Source organism: Pantherophis guttatus, chromosome 3 (genome assembly GCF_059756535.1).
Source record: "Pantherophis guttatus breed Tessera chromosome 3, ASM5975653v1, whole genome shotgun sequence".
Taxonomy (NCBI): domain Eukaryota; kingdom Metazoa; phylum Chordata; class Lepidosauria; order Squamata; family Colubridae; genus Pantherophis; species Pantherophis guttatus.
Window position 1 is genome coordinate 45,445,872 of NC_142065.1, and position 16,789 is coordinate 45,462,660.

The following is a 16,789-nucleotide window of genomic DNA, read 5'->3' on the forward strand; positions in this document are numbered from 1 at the left end:
CTCTTGACAACTCTCTCTAGAGCTGTCAAGATATTCAGTCTGATATCTTGACAGCTCTACAGCTCTCAAGTTAATAAATATTGGAGCTAGAGTTCCAGTTACTTTCTGCTTTATTAACAGTAAATGGGTGCCATGTGAAGGTTCAGCTTCAGATATTATTACTGTTTTGGAAATCTTATACATTAAAATTTGGATTTTCTTAAAAATGTGTATTCAAAAATATGTAGGTAGGTGCTATATTCCTGATATTTTTCTTCTGAATAAAATTAATAGACACTCCCTGCATCCTGCAGCAGTGCACTAGAAGCGTCAATCTGTAATAATCAATCCTATGCTTATTTCCTCATATATAATTCTGATTCATTAGGTTGATATTTATCTCAGTTAACGCTACAGCAAGTCTAAATTAACTAAGTGGGACTGATTTCTCACCAGACTCATATTAGAATTGTACCCATAATATTAAAAAGAGAAGCAGTCCCATTAAATGAAATCAAAAGAAAATGAACATGATTTTTGTATTTTATTATATCAAGATATTCTCAATGAATATAATTGGAGGGGAAAGCCTGAATTTTTATTTGACAGGTGGGTATTTTGTCAGTTGAACAACAGCAGCTGCATAGGAATCTAGCCCCATTACACAGGATATGAGGACACTTTAATCTCAGCTGTGGCTTTAATCCCCACTGAGGGAACAACTGAATTCACAATGGTGGGTTATCTTACATAGCATAAGACCATGTGAAAATGTCATGATGGGATAATTCTATGTTTGCATGTTCTCAGATCAGAGCGAACTGGGCTTATCTCATATACTGAATTTGCAGATAAGGAAACCAAAGATATTAATCCAGCAATATAAAGCTTAGAGCTTTCAACTGTTTCAAAAGTTTGGGTTCAATCTTAGTAAATATATTTTACTCATAACCAAAAATACGTGGTTGGATAGAGGAAAGGCTGAAATAAGGTAACTATGCTTAAACACCCAAGAGAGACCCATGCTCTTCTAAGCCACCATGTGGTTTGTTTGGGACTTAGCATGTCATCTGTAAACCATAGAGTGGAGTGGAGTGGAGTGGAGTGGAGTGGAGTGGAGTGGAGTGGAATGGAATGGAATGGAATGGAATGGAATGGAATGGAATGGAATAGAATAGAATAGAATAGAATAGAATAGAATAGAATAGAATAGAATAGAATAGAATTCTTTATTGGCCATGTGATTGGACACACAAGGAATTTATCTTGGTGCATACGCTCTTGGTGTACATAAAAGATACATTCGTCAAGAATCATCAGAATCATATTCTCCCTTGGCATGAATAACATATATTTACTGTATGGTAGTCAATGTTCCCTTTTCCTGAGTTGTTCTCAAACTCAAAAAAACTAAATTTTTAATTCTAACTTTTACAAAAATTTATCTGGAAATAAGCATTTCATATTAAAATAGAAGATGATGATTTAGTCATGGAAGCATTTATGTCTCTCTGAGCCTCTAGTTTCAGAAATTTTATCTGAGAGTACTCATACTCAAAAAACCTAGAACTAATTTTGCCTTGCAATAGGGGTCTCTATTGGTGCATTCCATTTACTGGTGTGTTCTACTGTTTACAGTTGCAAATGGGAGGACAAAAGATGGCAGCTAGGGGCATTCACCTCCATATTTTATTATGTTTGCAAAACTAATATACGGTATATAAAATCCACAGCTGGTCACTATTTGAGGAAAATGACAAAGCTGCACATCGACTGTCTAGAACAGTGTTTCTCAACCATGGCAACTTTAAGATGTGTGGACCTCTGGCTATGGAATTCTGGGAATTGAAGTCAAGACAGCTTAAAATTGCTAAGTCTGTGAAACATTGGTTTAAGGAGATGGTTGCAAGCCATTTTGATTACAGAAAAGAAAGGGGAAATCCAACCACTGGGATATGATTGGAAGTTCCACATAGAGGGAAAATATTTACTCTACAGCTCCAGAGTAAATGCTGCAAACAGCATTGGTAGAATTTCTTTTTGAACAGGAACCAACTTTCCAAGCCCTGTATTATGCAGACATAAGGAGAAAATATTAATCTCAATGCAGCTCTTCCATGCAGACAAAGCCATAGGCTGGGTTTGCACAAGCTAACTAAAAGGAGGTTGGCTAGTCTGTGGCTCGACGTGCTATTTATTTTTAAAAGAAATGCTCTGTAGATCCCTAATTTACTGTGTCTCTGGGCAGAACACAAGATCAAAATAATACCATCCAATGCAAACAAAAGAGGGGACAAACCAAGCCAGTCCAATTAGTTATGATTCAGTAGATGAGGCAGATGAAAATAATTGGATTATTTCAGTAAATCATTACCACAATTTAGCATGTTATGCCAAAACACCTTAAAATGGAACCTTTAAGTATGCTAACGTAAGATAAATGTGACTTACTTCCAAGTAAGCAGACATAACAGTAAGATACACATGTCCTAGTTAAGGCACAATCTTACAGGAGTCAGGAAAATGGTTTGGCTGAAAACCTAATATGGGACCTTGCATTAATTTCATCTAACAAGAAATGTAATCAAAACAAGCTTTAGGTAGCATCATTGTTGCTTTCCAAAGTCACTGAAAAATAGTACAGGGAGTCCTCGACTTACAAACATTTGCTTAGTGATTGAAGTTACAACGGCACTGAATAAAATAACTTATGACTGTTTTTCACATTTGTGACTGTTGCATCATCCCCATGGTCACATGATCAAAATTTAGGCAGTTGGCAACTGGCATGAATTTATGACAGTTGCAGTGCCCTTGGGTCAAAGTAAATGGGAAAGCCAGATTCACTTAACAACCATGGTACTAACTTAACAACCGTAGTGATTCATTTAACAACTATGGCCAGAAAGGTCATAAAACACAAAACTCATTTAACAACTATCTTGTTTAGCAACAGAAATTTTGAGCTCAATTGTGGTCGCAAGTCAGGGACTACCTTTATCATAACTGTGCAAATAAGGAACAGCTTTATGTTCCTTTAGCTTTAAAAACACATCTTCATATCTTTATTAGACAGGCTTCCAATGATTCCTTAGTATTTTACAATTCTGGTAATAACTGGTAAGATATCATCTTTCTTTATCTACTGTATTTTTACTTTGAAAAGAATATGCTATTTTAAGGGGAGGGGAAGAAGGGGGAAATGGGGGAAGCTAATTCCTCTATCAGGTTTGATCTAAAAATATGTTTGCAATGCCCAGATGCTCTATGGATACGTAAAATAATACTGTATAAAGGTAACAGTATTTCTTTAGCTCTAGGAGTTTAGTACTTCTTTCTTCTAGCATATGTAGGGTGAATGAAGCTAGTTATTAAAGAAAACCAGGGATGGATGTTTTGAAAGGTTTCCCATAAGTCATTTAATTGATGCTCTCAGGTTATATTTTTAAGCATTCTTGGAAGTCCTTCGCCTTGAAATAAATGGAAATCTGTACCTTTACCAGTTAATTCCTTTCTTTTTTTTTTTAAAGTGTTCCAGGATTGGTTGTATATGTGCTACAACATGACAGAAGCATTTGCACACTGGACCATTCTACTTCAAGGTACAACGGATCATTTTATAGTGATTGCAAACATAAACAGAAAGACCAGTTACTAGCCACATCTTGATGTTTTTTTGGCAGGAGTTCTTTGCCATTGCTTTTTTCCCTAATGATTTTTTTCCAAAGTAATTTACAACCTTGGAATTACCTGGTGGTCTACTATCCAAGTCTTAACACGGTGCCACCCTGCCTGCTTTTGGGCCCTAATAAGGTCTGCCAAGTGCAGCTACCCATTGAAAAATACAAACCCGCTGAGAGATGTAAACACTCCCTTTTTGGGGAACAGAAAACTAGTCTATCTGGGAACAAAGCCCATCTACCTAAAGAGCTAGTTTTCCAGTTTCAGGGATGTTCACTTTAGGTAAGTGAAAAAACCAATGCAATCCTAAATGGCATTAACAGAGGGATTAAATCAAGATCACATGAGGTACTAATACCACAATAGAATAGAATAGAATAGAATAGAATAGAATAGAATAGAATAGAATAGAATAGAATAGAATAGAATAGAATAGAATAGAATAGAATAGAATAGAATAGAATAGAATAGAATAGAATCCTTTATTGGCCAAGTGTGTTATTCCTTGGACACACAAGGAATTTGTCTTTGGTGCATATGCTCTCAGTGTACCTAAAAAGACAAGATACACTTGTCAAGAATCACAAGGCACAACACCCAGACTTTATAAAGCCTTAGTAAGACCACACCTAGAATACTGCATCCAGTTTTGGTCACCATACTATAAAAAAGATGTTGAGACTAGAGGAGAGCAGAGGAGAGCAACCAGAATGATTAGGGGACTGGAAGCAAAACAATATGAAGAACAATTTCAGGAACTGGGCATGGCTAGTCTAGTGAAGAGAAGGACCAGGGGAGACATGATAGCAGTCTTCCAATATTTGAGGGGCCACCACAGAGAGGAGGGGGTCAAGCTGTTTTCCAAGGCACCTGAAGGCCAGACAAGGAATAATGGATGGAAACTGAACAAGGAGAGATTCAACCTGGAAATAAGGAGAAATTTTCTGACAGGGAGAGCAATCAACCAATGGAACAGAAGTTGCCTTCAGAAGTTGTGGGAGCTTCATCACTGGAGACGTTCAAGAAGAGACTGGACTGCCATCTGTCAGAAATGGTGTAGGGTCTCCTGCTTTGGGGGGGGGGTTGGACTAGATGACCTACAAAGATCCCTTCCAACTCTGTTATTCTGTGCTGTTCTAAAAGGTTACTCTCCCTCTTACGCTCTAAAGCAGTAGTTGTTTTATTCCGCCACCTCCTATTGACAAGTGCTTTTCGCTCTCCTTCCCCACCTATTGCCTGCCGCCCAAATGCTCTTCCCTAAAGCGCCAGTTCCTCGCACACCCCATTCCGAACAGCTGTCGAAACTCCCCAGGAAAGGAACGCCGCGGCATTCGCAGCCAACACGTGATTGGCTCCCACTCCGCCAAGCCTCGCAGCCCTTTTTCCGTCTCTCTTCACGGCAAGAAGGGAAGGCGTCCTGCAAAGCCCGCCTCCTCCCCTGCTGCGGTTGGCTGGAACTGCTACCAATCCGCTCCAGGAGTTCGGAATCGTCGTTCGTGTCAGCGGTGTAGAACCAATAATCGGTAAACAGGTGGACGAGCATTGGAGGCGGGTGAGGTCAATTCCACAGAGTGTGGGTGGGGTTTATATTTAACCCGCCTTCTCTTCCCCCTTCCCCCCGCCCCTCTTGCTCAGCTCGCAGCAGCGGCTTCTCGGTCCCAGCTTTAATTGTAAGCCAGCGGTTGTAGGGGAGAGGTGAGCGAGAGGGAAGCTTGGATAGCGGAACCCAGAAGTGGAATCGGGAAGCCGAATTGGGATGCAGGTAGGTCTCATTCGCTGCTCAAGTGGAACTAAGGCAAGGTAGTAAGTGGTAGAGTAAAGGTGCAGTTTCCAGAAGAGGCTTTAAAAGTATAAAGCAGTGGGAATGGAGTAGTGGGGGGGATTGTAGGTACCTATTCAGGGGTGGGCTTTTTTCCGCCTTCCTGCTTGCTTCTCTTTTTCCTCCGTCGTCTTCGCTTTGCACCCAGGACTTGTGTTTCGGGGGGGGAGGGGGGGAGACCAGCTAGGGAGCTTGATTTATTTTGGATAATGGCTGTAGATGCTGGTTAAAGAAATGGAGCCACCATAAAAGTAGACGGCTTTTCACGTCTTTGGGAGGTGGGGGGTGTTACAGTCGCTTGTGGGCATCACTTATAGGGGTGCAGTTCTTTGGGGAAGGGGAGGTTTTGTTGATGGCAGAGGGAAAGGGAAGGATAAGCAGGTTAGGATGTGTGTTTCGAGTAACTGGGATCTTTCTCTGGGTTACCGGATAGGATGCTGACAGTATGGATTAGAGTGCCATAAAGAGCATTAAGGGATGTTTCTAACTACATTATGCATGAAGTAAATCTGACTTTCTGAAGGAGGATGTAAGCTCATCACAAATATCAAGGGCCTGTGGATGGATCCCCGGATTTAGCGGATGTGATCTGCTAAAAGATACTAAGAGAGGAAGGAAAGGAGATGCATTGAGATAAGACAGGATATCACTTTCAGAAAGTATTTGTGAAACTTGATGGTAGCATATTAGATTATCTTTATTTCATGTAACAGTGATTAAGGAGCTGCTGCCTAACTCATACATAATAATTTATTAAATGTGTACATTTGCTACAAATCTCTGGGCGACTTGCAACAATCAATTATAGTAAAATAAAAGACATTTAAGAGAAAAGATGGCAAGCACAATGAAGTGAGAGGTTTGACTCTCCCTCACTTAAAAGCCTAGGTGAAGATAGCACATTCCAACTTTCTTTGAATATAAAGTTGGATAATTACATAGCTGTCTGAGAGCAAGTCTCTACCCAGTGTTCATTCCTTATGCATGAACTTTCAGCCTTGGATTTAAAGTCTCTTGAAGGCTCTCTTTCAAAAACATGTTATTTGTTGCTTATATTAGCATAGCAAGTTTCCAGGTTTTTTGCTTGTTTGTTTCATAAATCAATAATGCCAACTGCAAATAGAACATAAGGAAGCTTGGCAGTTTCAAAATTTAATACAAAAGTATTATGCTCATGGACCAGTGGGAGCTCATATACTCTTACATAACTGACAATATGGCTGGTTGATGTTCAATGGGTTTAAAAAAATATTCAGAATGATTCTAGAAATCACATAACAAAATTGCCTACCTAATGACAATATGACTGCTTTTAGAATTTAGTATAAAGCAGTTAAAAACATGTTGAGATATGGTGTGTTGAAGTGACTTGTTACCTGTAGAATTCCTTGTACACGACTAAAACTAGCTCATTAAATTTCTTCAGTAAATTGTGTAAGAATTTGAGGAAATGCACTTACATTGGGGAACTAAAGCTCAAGGAAACTCTTACCTGGCCCTCTTGATATAATGAAACTCTGGCTGTTTTTACATAGTGCACTAAGTCACATTAGCTTAATCATGATTTAGTCACTGTTATGGATGAATTAATACAGCATACTAAGCCACAAAACACAATGGGGTGGGTTAAATCTTTTAGGTAATAGCCAGGTATGTGCGCATGTTGGCCAGAAATGAGATTGGATAATTTGTGGCTGAGTATTGCAGTGTAAAGCTTGGGTACAACCTTTCTAGTGTGGCCAATCTATGTTTTAGTGTGTTGCATGAGTTTATGAGATACGGTTAATTCAATAAAATATGGATTAGAGTGTTTGTAATCAGAGTCAGAAAACAGAGCATGGAACTTATGCTCTAAAGCAAAATTTGTTCACAATTGTTAGCTGTTGGAGTAAAAAGCATCAAACACACAGCACAGCAGAGGGCAGTAATGTACATACATTAACACATTCATGTTTCTGCTGTAAGTTTCCCTACTTCTATACTTATTCCAGAGAAAAACTGTCAGCCGTTTGCCTTCATGTCCCCAAAATGCTCCGAAGATGTAGCTTATCAGCTAACCTACAACTTCAATAGTATTCATTGGCTGAAGTTATACTAGGTCACTAACAACAAATACTATAATAGTCTCATCCTCTGCATGAAATATATTTATGCAATATGTCCTGTGACTCTGATCTATGACTATCTTAAATGACATTTAACATAAAAGAGAGAAATAAGGGCTGAGCAGATATGATGGTGACAGTGGAAACATATGACTCTCTTCCTTTGCAGCTACTATTATATTGCCATATGTGTGCTTATAAGGTTTTTTGCTCTTTACTAGCATAGGGAAACTAAAGCTAATACACAGGAAGGAAGAAAGAAATGAAACAGTTTTTCTACAGTTGTTGAAAAATACATTGTCTTTTCCATTTTTCTATATTTAAGGTGAGACCAGTATGATCCTTGAAGAGTCTATGAAATACTTTATCACTGCTAACATTGGACAAGCTTGCAGTGTAAGCCTATCCAGGGACTTCATGCTGCTTTAAATAAAAACCTTAATTGCTGTGGGTTGTAAAGTGCAAGATATCCTTTCAGAGAAAAGGGCGGCTCTTCTTACAGGCAACCAATAACCTAGTTGTCCTACAAGAACATGAACTTGGAGTTGGGAGTCGGCAAGATGTTAACCAAGCCTTTCATAATCACCTAGAGTCACATAGCAGCATGTCAGCTCTGACAGAACTAGCATTCTCCATTCTAGAAAAGAGGTAATATAAGAGTTTGATTTTTTTCCCTTCAAACGTCTCATTTGTAGAAACCGACTACAAAGCTGAATTCAGATTTTATTCTATTAATCTTGTTGTTTTTTTAAAAGCTTGGATCCAAATTCATTTCATGCTATTTTTAAAGACTATTATACAAAGTGCCTTACTGAAGGATCTCTTTTCTCCACTCTGAAGAGCAGCTGAACTTTTCCTAGCAGTCACGGTGAAACAGAACCTGAAATCAGCACACCACTTTGGATTATGTTCTGGAAAATTGCAGACCAAAGAAATCAATAATCTGGGTGTTTTATATTGTGTTTTAAGTGTGCTGGATATTCCTTGCTGGAGATTAAATTACAAGAAAGGTGAACCGGAGTGGATTTGATTTGATTTGAAACTATTATAGTTTTTCTACTGGCTCTGTGTCTGGCAACTCCAGTTCTGAATTGTGCTTGATGGGGGTTTTTCTTAGGGGTGCCAATCTTTCAATTAAGGACAGAATACTAGAGTTGGGGGACTTGGCTTCTATGTGCCAAAAGCCATATCAGCTTAACCCCCAAACAGAAGTCTGTTGTCCTAACAGTTGCCTTCAGTGCTACATAAAGAAGAACTACATAATTGTGCAACATAACATCTAAGATGGAACTAAAAGAGGCTCATCATGCCAATGGAGTGGTGCTACCCATTGTGGCTGGACCTATAGACTGTCTATCCAGTCCTGACCGAGAACATCTCGTTGAGTCTTCTGATTTTTTAGAACCAGAAGGAGGAGGAGGCATGGAAGTGGTGGTGATAGAATCCCGAGCCAATGCAAAAGGGGTGCGTGAAGAGGATGCCCTGTTGGAAAATGGAAGTCAAGCTACTGAAAGTGATGATACTAGTACAGATCGGGGTCCAGAACCAACCTCTCCTCTCAAAGAGACTTCTTTTTCTATTGGTCTACAAGTCCTTTTTCCATTCCTGCTGGCAGGGTTTGGAACAGTAGCTGCTGGGATGGTGCTGGATATTGTACAGGTAAGACTGAACTCTTTCACAAAGTATGGTGTGAGATTCTTATGAGTCTGTAAATCTACTGCAAGTGACTTAATCCCACTCCTTGTATAAATTAAAAACTAAACAAGTACTTATGTGTCCCTAGAAGTCTTAAAAGTTTCCTTTTTAGTTAGTAAATTGCACATTCTGGAGTCAGACATATGGCTGTTATTTCTTAATTGATTCTTAAATAAGAATCTCACCTTAAAAATTAAGGGGGAAAGAATATTTGCAGTTCCTGAACAGTGGTGGGTTGCTACCAGTTCACCCCAGATCGGGCAAACCAGTAGCGGCGGCAGGAGGCTCCGCCCACCCACCCGGAAGCTTCTGAGCAGAAGTGTTGTGCAAGCACCCACGAGTGAACCGGTAGCAACGAGTTTTGAAACCCGCCCCTGTTCCTGAATGATACTCTATTCATTCTCTATTCTCCTATTCATTCAAGATCCTTCTTATAATTCTCAGTTTTAAACAATTCCAATATGGTTCTATCGCTTGTTATCAAAAAATATTTTAAAATATTTTCAGGATTCTCCTCAAAACTCATTTTAAATAGAATAAAAATGTTCTAAGTCACCATAACATTTTTAGTACTTTCTCTGAATCTTCAACATTATCCATCTGAGATGATTCTAATTGCAGTGATTTCTAATTAAGTAGCCAGTGATCAAAACTGATAATGATTTAAGTGTTGACAAATCAGAGCAACTACTAGATGGCCAAAAAACATCATCTAGCTGAGAATTCAGAAGCATCCTAAAGTTTTTGCAGTGTTAAATCCTGATTTGGCTGTGCCCAGATTCAGGTTTCTCCTCCTGTACAATAAATATTAAGGCAAGCTGAATTGAGGCTTCCAGCAGACTAGTTGAAATCCTAGCTGACATGTGAAAGTAACCCATTTTTCAAATGAAGTAACTGAATTTATAGGATTCCAGTGTCACTATCAAGTGTCACTGTCTTCTGAATTACTAGGCCATTGATGGCACGTGATGGCATTTTTGCCATCGCGTGCCAAAATCGGGGGGAAGTCACGTGCGCACGTGCCCACACCCATAATTCTAATGCCCCCACCCCCGAACATTTGCGCATGATCCCCCTGCTTTTGGCACACAATGGCACAGTGGGCCCAGTAGGTTTGTTTTTCACCCTCCCCAGGCTCCAGAGGTTTTTTAGAAGCCTGGGGAGGGCGAAAACAGCCTCTCTCCCCCCCCCCCAGAGGTCCTCCGGAGGCCGGAAACGGCCCATTTGCCAACTTCCTGTGAGACTGGAAAGTCCATTTTTCGCTCTCCCCAGGCTCCAGGAGCCTGGAGAGAATGAAAAATGGGCCTTCCCCACCCCACTAAAGGCCCTCCGGAGGCCGGAAACAACCTGTTTCCCAACTTCTGGTGGGCCCAGAAGGCCTGAAAACCAGGCGGCTGACACACGCATGTGCGCCGGAGCTGAGTTCGTGTGCCCACCGATATGGCTCCATGTGCCACCTGTGGCACGCGTGCCATAGGTTCGCCATCACGGTACTAGGCGATAAGAATTTGTGGTTGGGCCATATTAAAGTTCAGGATTATATCCTGTTTGTTTCCTTTATTCAGGAGTAGATCTTCAGATTTGCAGAATCTAATATGGCTTTTATAGGGAATAGTCAGTGGCATACTGTCGTCAAGTGATCTTCGTTTTAAGTGTTATGTCCAAGGAGTAACAGTTATTTCTTAGGCAGTTATAACATTTCCTTCTGTTACAACATCTATTCAACTGAGCCAGCATTAAATATTATGTTCAGGGGAAAAAAGTGCTTCTAGCCAATGATATATCACTTTTAAATTTTATCCATTGATAATATCAGTTTTAATTTTTAAAAAATTAAATAGATTGCTGTTGTCTGTTCTTTTACCTCAAAATGCTTTTACAGGTAGTCCTGGGACTACGACCACAATTGAGGCCAACATTTTTATTGCTGACTGAGACATTTGTTATGTGAGTTTTGTCCCATTTTACAACCTTTCTTCCCACAATTGTTAGGTGAATCCGTTAATTTAGTAACACCGTTAAGTGAATCTGGCTTTCCCATTGACTTTGCTCGTCAGAAGCTAGCAAAAGGTGATCGATCACATGTACCCAGGACACTGCAGCTGACATAAATATGAGTCCGTTGCTAAGTGTTTGAATTTTGATCATGTGACCAGGGGGATGCTGCAACAGTCATAAGTGTGAAAAAACAGTCACTTCTTTTAGTGCTATTGTAAGTTTGAACGGTCACTAAATGAATTGTAAATTGAAGATTACCTGTATTTCAACCATCTGTCAGACATAGAATTTGAGTAAGAAATTCTAAACAAATAGAGGATATCTTTTATAGCTTGAGATCAGGGTTCAATGTATCCTTGAGATTCATTTCAAGGGTTTTACTCCAGTTTTCCCCACCTTCCAGTGAAGTGAGATTGATAGCAATGAAAAATAAGGCTTTTTTGCTTGAAACATCATAAAATGGAATGTCTCTGCCTAAAGCAGTTGAGCAGTGCTTTTCGTAAAGTCATTTTGACCACAATGTGTGTGTGCTTCAGATTAGCATTTCGAACTGAAAACCTCTGTGTTTAGGTGATCTGTCTGTAGCCATTGTATGAAACAGATTTTGATTTTAAACTTACTTCATTTATGGTGCTACTTTATTTTATACTTGTGGACTGCCCTGACAACCTGTTGTCAAAAAGCCTGTATAAAAGTTACGAATAATATTGCAATATATTAACTAAAAAGTTTTTGAGGTCTAAGACAGGGGTGGGTTCTACTTACTTTTACTACCGGTTCTCAACGGGGCTGTGCGCTCTTCTGCGCATGCACAGAAGCATTCTGATGATGTCGGGGTCGGTGGGTGGAGCCTCCCACCGGTTTTGCTACCAGTTCTATAGAACCGGTACAAACCAGGGGCAACCCATCCTATGTCTAAGACCTACGTTAGGAGTCAGAAAAGAAATCTTTTGAATAGTTCAGCCTTTGAACAAGTTGTTGAAGGAAGTTTCTTTTCTGGGTGACCTTCAGGGAAAGATGGGTCTAGACTATCAAGAAGATTTTAAACTAACATGAGGTATTTTTTCTTAGGAAAAGTAGATTGGGCTATACAAGTATAAATTATTAAATTCTGGTAGTTATTTTTTTTTCACGCATGCTTACAGCTACATTTTCTGCTCCTACAGCTCTATTCAGCAGCTCCATGAAGCCAGCGTACCTGGTGTTATGATATATATATACAATTTTATTCTTAATGGAGACAATCCTGGGCAAAGATCACTGTGATAGAATATAATAATTTGGCACTGGGATGAACAGTGTCTCTGTAATGATGATCAGGTTACCCCTTAGCTATTTAAAGTTCTTCAAGTATCTCTTGGTACTAATCAAATGATTGGTTTGCTAAAGGGGTGTGATAAAGACATGAGTTAAGATGGTTATGCATGAACTCTAATTCTGAAAAGTGCAGAAAGGAAAATAGTCACTATTTTATGTAAAAGGACTTTACCTCCTTATGAGTTGATGGATAGTAGGTACTGTTTATGTAAAGTGAATTGTATTTCTATTTTGCATATAGTGAAACATCTCTTGAAGCATATTTTGGTTGTCTTAATGGAGAATGGGAATCTAGTGTTTTTATCATTTCAATTTGAACCAGTTTTTCAGTTTGATGTGGAAGTTCTCTGAACAACTATAATATACGAATTATGATTTGATCTTTTTTTCTAATTACCTGCAAGTAACCCACAATTCTACTTCTGATCAGAGTTTATAGTATTTGGTGAGTTGCTTTGATCACCAAAGCATGCTTATTTATAGTTAAAATGTTAGAACAGCTTTGGACAAGTTAAAGCTCCAATACTGCTCAAGAGTACTAAGCTAATGGATTGTGAGGCACTAAATTTCAGAACTGGAAAAGTTCCATCCAGGAGGGTTGCCTGCATTAATGCCTACTTGCCCTCCCACTGCCTAATTCTGGGAATGGTTACTGAGAAATCTATACTATGGTTTCACAGGTCATGTGCTTTGAGTATATCAAGTTTCAGTGTTATTTGCTATTCAGAAGATGCCCTTTCCCAAGTAAAAATACAAAATTCATTATTAGTATTTCCAATGGCCTGTGAAAATTCAGGTAACATAATTAAGGGTAGATGAATTTGTTAGAGTTATGTTAAAGCTTGTTTTGTTGCTGTTGTAGGTTTGTGTGCCAAATATACCAGAGTGGCATGCATGACATTTTCATTACTTACAGAATCTTTTTTACTTATTTATCTAATTGTCCTGAGACACAAAGCTAATGGTTGTAATTTTCCTCTATTTTACTTGTAATGATCACTCATGGGAGGTGAACTGTAAATAATGTGTTGCCTGAGGCAGAATAAGTGCAATTCATATCCTCTTCCTTCCCTTCCCTTCCCTTCCCTTCCCTTCCCTTCCCTTCCCTTCCCTTCCTTTTCATCCTTTCGAGGTGATTTGAGGAACTTGTCTGGTCTTTGGATGTTGAAATCAATACAGATTTCCTTTCATGGAACAAATGCAATGTTCTGTGAATGGGAATTGATGAGAGCCAACGTGTGATTACAGGAATAGGATGCAATTAATTCAAAAGTACAAAATTGCTATTGAACTAATCTTGTAACAAGTATTAATGGTTCAGCATGATCCATGTCTTTTTATTTATTTAAGCATTTTAAGCAGATAAGAGGTCTCAATATTCAGCTTGATATAGATGGATTTTTATGTGTCAGATAAATTTAGATTCCCTTTAGAGACAAAAGTAGTTGATGAATGAATTGGCCTTTGTTGATGGTACCTGGAATAGATAATACATTTTGAGGTTTTAGAGTTACAGATTACAGTAGAAAATGCATAATTTTGGACAGATTTGACTTTAACTAGTTGAAAGTTGCATAAGGATAAAGGGAAGGGCCTAAAATATATGGACTTGGATGGCCATACATCTTTTCCATTCTTTTCAATCTAAGACAAGTCTTTTAACTGTCCTTAGAAACAACTAATTATTTAAAAACACGAAATGTAAATTGAACAAATGTAACAATGAATTCTAGGAGTTGAAATTCCCCCTTTCCTTTCACCAATGTATTGTTTTTTTAACTGTAAGACACCATGATTCTGAATAGATTCAGTAACACAGAGATGTAATAAATATGCACATAAATGTTGTCAGATGTAATCCCACAGTGCTTTCATGTATGTAGAAACAGAGATATTTAACCAAGAAGTTTTCACTGTAGTGTTGCATAAGTCTCTGCCAGTCAGCACTAAAAATAATCATTGAGGTAGAAGAACATGTTGGCTGGCCTCAGTCCATGACTTTTAAAAGATTGCACTACAGTGAGTAAAAAAATATCTGTAGAGGTCATGGTTTAATACCCTTTTTCTATGAGTAAAAAGTAACACTAAACTTCATAGATACCTTCCTTTTAATATTTTTAGTTTTAACTGAGAAAGTTATGTTTTTGAAGAACAGATCTCTGTTTTGAAAGAAAAGAGTCAGTCGTTTCCTGAGAATGTTATTCTCAGCTCCAAATGCTTTCCGTATCTTCAGCTGTGAATTGATTAGTTGTTTCTAAGAATAGTTAAGATCCTGTGTTTATATCCTAAATCCTTTGGAATTTCAGGGAAGAAATCTTTGTAATCTTCTGTTAGAACTTAACCAATGACTATCTTTTACTGTCCAAGCACAAATGACCTTTGTGGCGTATAGATATTGGGCCATAGATATTGCATTGTAGGAGCTAAACAGGATAATATTAAAAGTAATAATAATGTAAAAGTAAAGATATTTCTAAAAGCTATACTTTTATATCTACACCTCTATATCAGCGTGTGTAAAGTAAAAATAAAATTTCACTTTGAAAGTACTGATATATCCTGACCTAGCAAACACCAACTTGAAAAAGAAGTTCATGGTGGAAGTCTTATTGCTAAGGTGTTGTGTAAATTCAGCAATTGTAGCTTAATCAACAACCATGATTAAACAGTTGTGTCATGTCGTTCTTGTGGATTGCCCATAAGCATCTTGTTGGCTGTGGGGGATACAGAATGCTGGATTAGATCCAGCCCAACTCCTCTTGGCTTCTTAACTAAGGCATCCATTCTTACTGGAAACTTAATTTTGTGTTATTTTGAAAGCTTTATGCCTTCTCTGTGGCCTTTGTGGCTTTCTTTTCTATTCCAAAAACTCTTTGCTCTGTAATTATCATTGCTGAAGAAAACCATGTTTTGCCCTTTATATAGAGTATTCAAGTTTATCCTGGAAGGAACAGGATGTTTACAACAAGTCTTTGGATGAGTGGAAATGAGTTTATGTCTGTTAGTTACCTCAATTTTTCCTTTGCCCATATTTGTGTATGTAAGTTTTAATTGGAAGGTAGACCCTGTAATCTCTTTATGGGAAGAAAGGTGAGACATAAGGACAATAATGCAGAATGTGGTGGGGGAAATACCTTCTTATTGCTGTTCCTGATCTAGAGTTCTGAACTACCAAGTTTGACTCCTACCTATATCAGATAAATCTCAAAAGCTGCAATTTTATCTATGTTTACATGCTCAACTCTGATCAATGAATTTTACTCCCAGGGCCTTGCAGACCAGATTGTAGCTTTAATCACTTTGAATTCTGTAACTAACCTTGACTATCAAGAAGCAGGCATGTGAACAATTTTGTCCTATTTGGAACTCATGAGACATTGGTAGCAAGATGTTATTCTGTGACATTTTAATCTTCTACCATGAATTGAACTCATGAACCTTTGAACTTTAGATGTTTATATAGATTGTATTAATTTTAGGAGCTATTTGGGATTTGCAGGAAATAATATATAGAATCCGTTAGAATGGTATATATACTCTACCTTCACTTAAGCTCTCAGAGTAGAGAGATACAGATGTTACATTATGTCATGCTCCCATATAAAACTTCACACAGGAAGTATGCCATAGTGTAGCATTCATCTCTCTTTGCTCTAAAATTTTAAGAACATAGATGTTCTAGAATAGTGATGGCTAACCATTTTGCCATCGCGTGCCAGGAGCGGGGGGGGCGCGCACGTGTGCACCCCACCCATAATTCTATGCGCCCTGCCCCTGCACATGCGTGCATGACTCCCCCCACTCCTGGCACGCGATGGCACGGTAGGCCTGCTTTTTGCTGTCCCCAGCCTCCATAGCCTTCCTCACCCACCCCCGGGGTACCTCTGGAGGCCAGAAACGGCCCATTTGCCAATTTCTGGTGGGACTGGAAGTTGGCAAACGGGCCGTTTCTGGCCCCCATGAGGGTGGGGAAGGCCGTTTTTGCCCTCCCCAGACTCCTAGAAAGGCTCTGGAGGCTGGGAGAGAGAAAAATGGGCCTTCCCCACCACCTCCCAAGGCAGGTAATGTCTGTTTCCCTACTTCTGATGGGCCCAGAAGGCCCAAAAATCAGCTGGTGCGCCGGAGCTGAGCTCGTGTGCCCACCAATATGGCTACGTGTGCCACCTGTGTTGTCACAATGCTGACAGTTCGCCAT

The 16,789-nt window shown here is 39.0% G+C and overlaps 1 protein-coding gene across 2 annotated transcripts in view; it reads left to right on the forward strand.

Moving 5' to 3' along the window:
* The first annotated feature begins 5,246 nt into the window (after positions 1 to 5,246).
* The window catches only part of SLC41A1 (solute carrier family 41 member 1), a 34,691-nt gene continuing 23,148 nt past the window's right edge, over positions 5,247 to 16,789 (forward strand). For both annotated transcript variants that reach the window (XM_034414398.3, XM_034414399.3), the window contains exons 1-2: positions 5,247 to 5,422; positions 7,910 to 9,243. In XM_034414398.3, the coding sequence (XP_034270289.1) occupies positions 8,869 to 9,243 (375 nt within the window). In that variant the 5' untranslated portion in view covers positions 5,247 to 5,422; positions 7,910 to 8,868. The remainder of the gene's footprint in view (positions 5,423 to 7,909; positions 9,244 to 16,789) is intronic.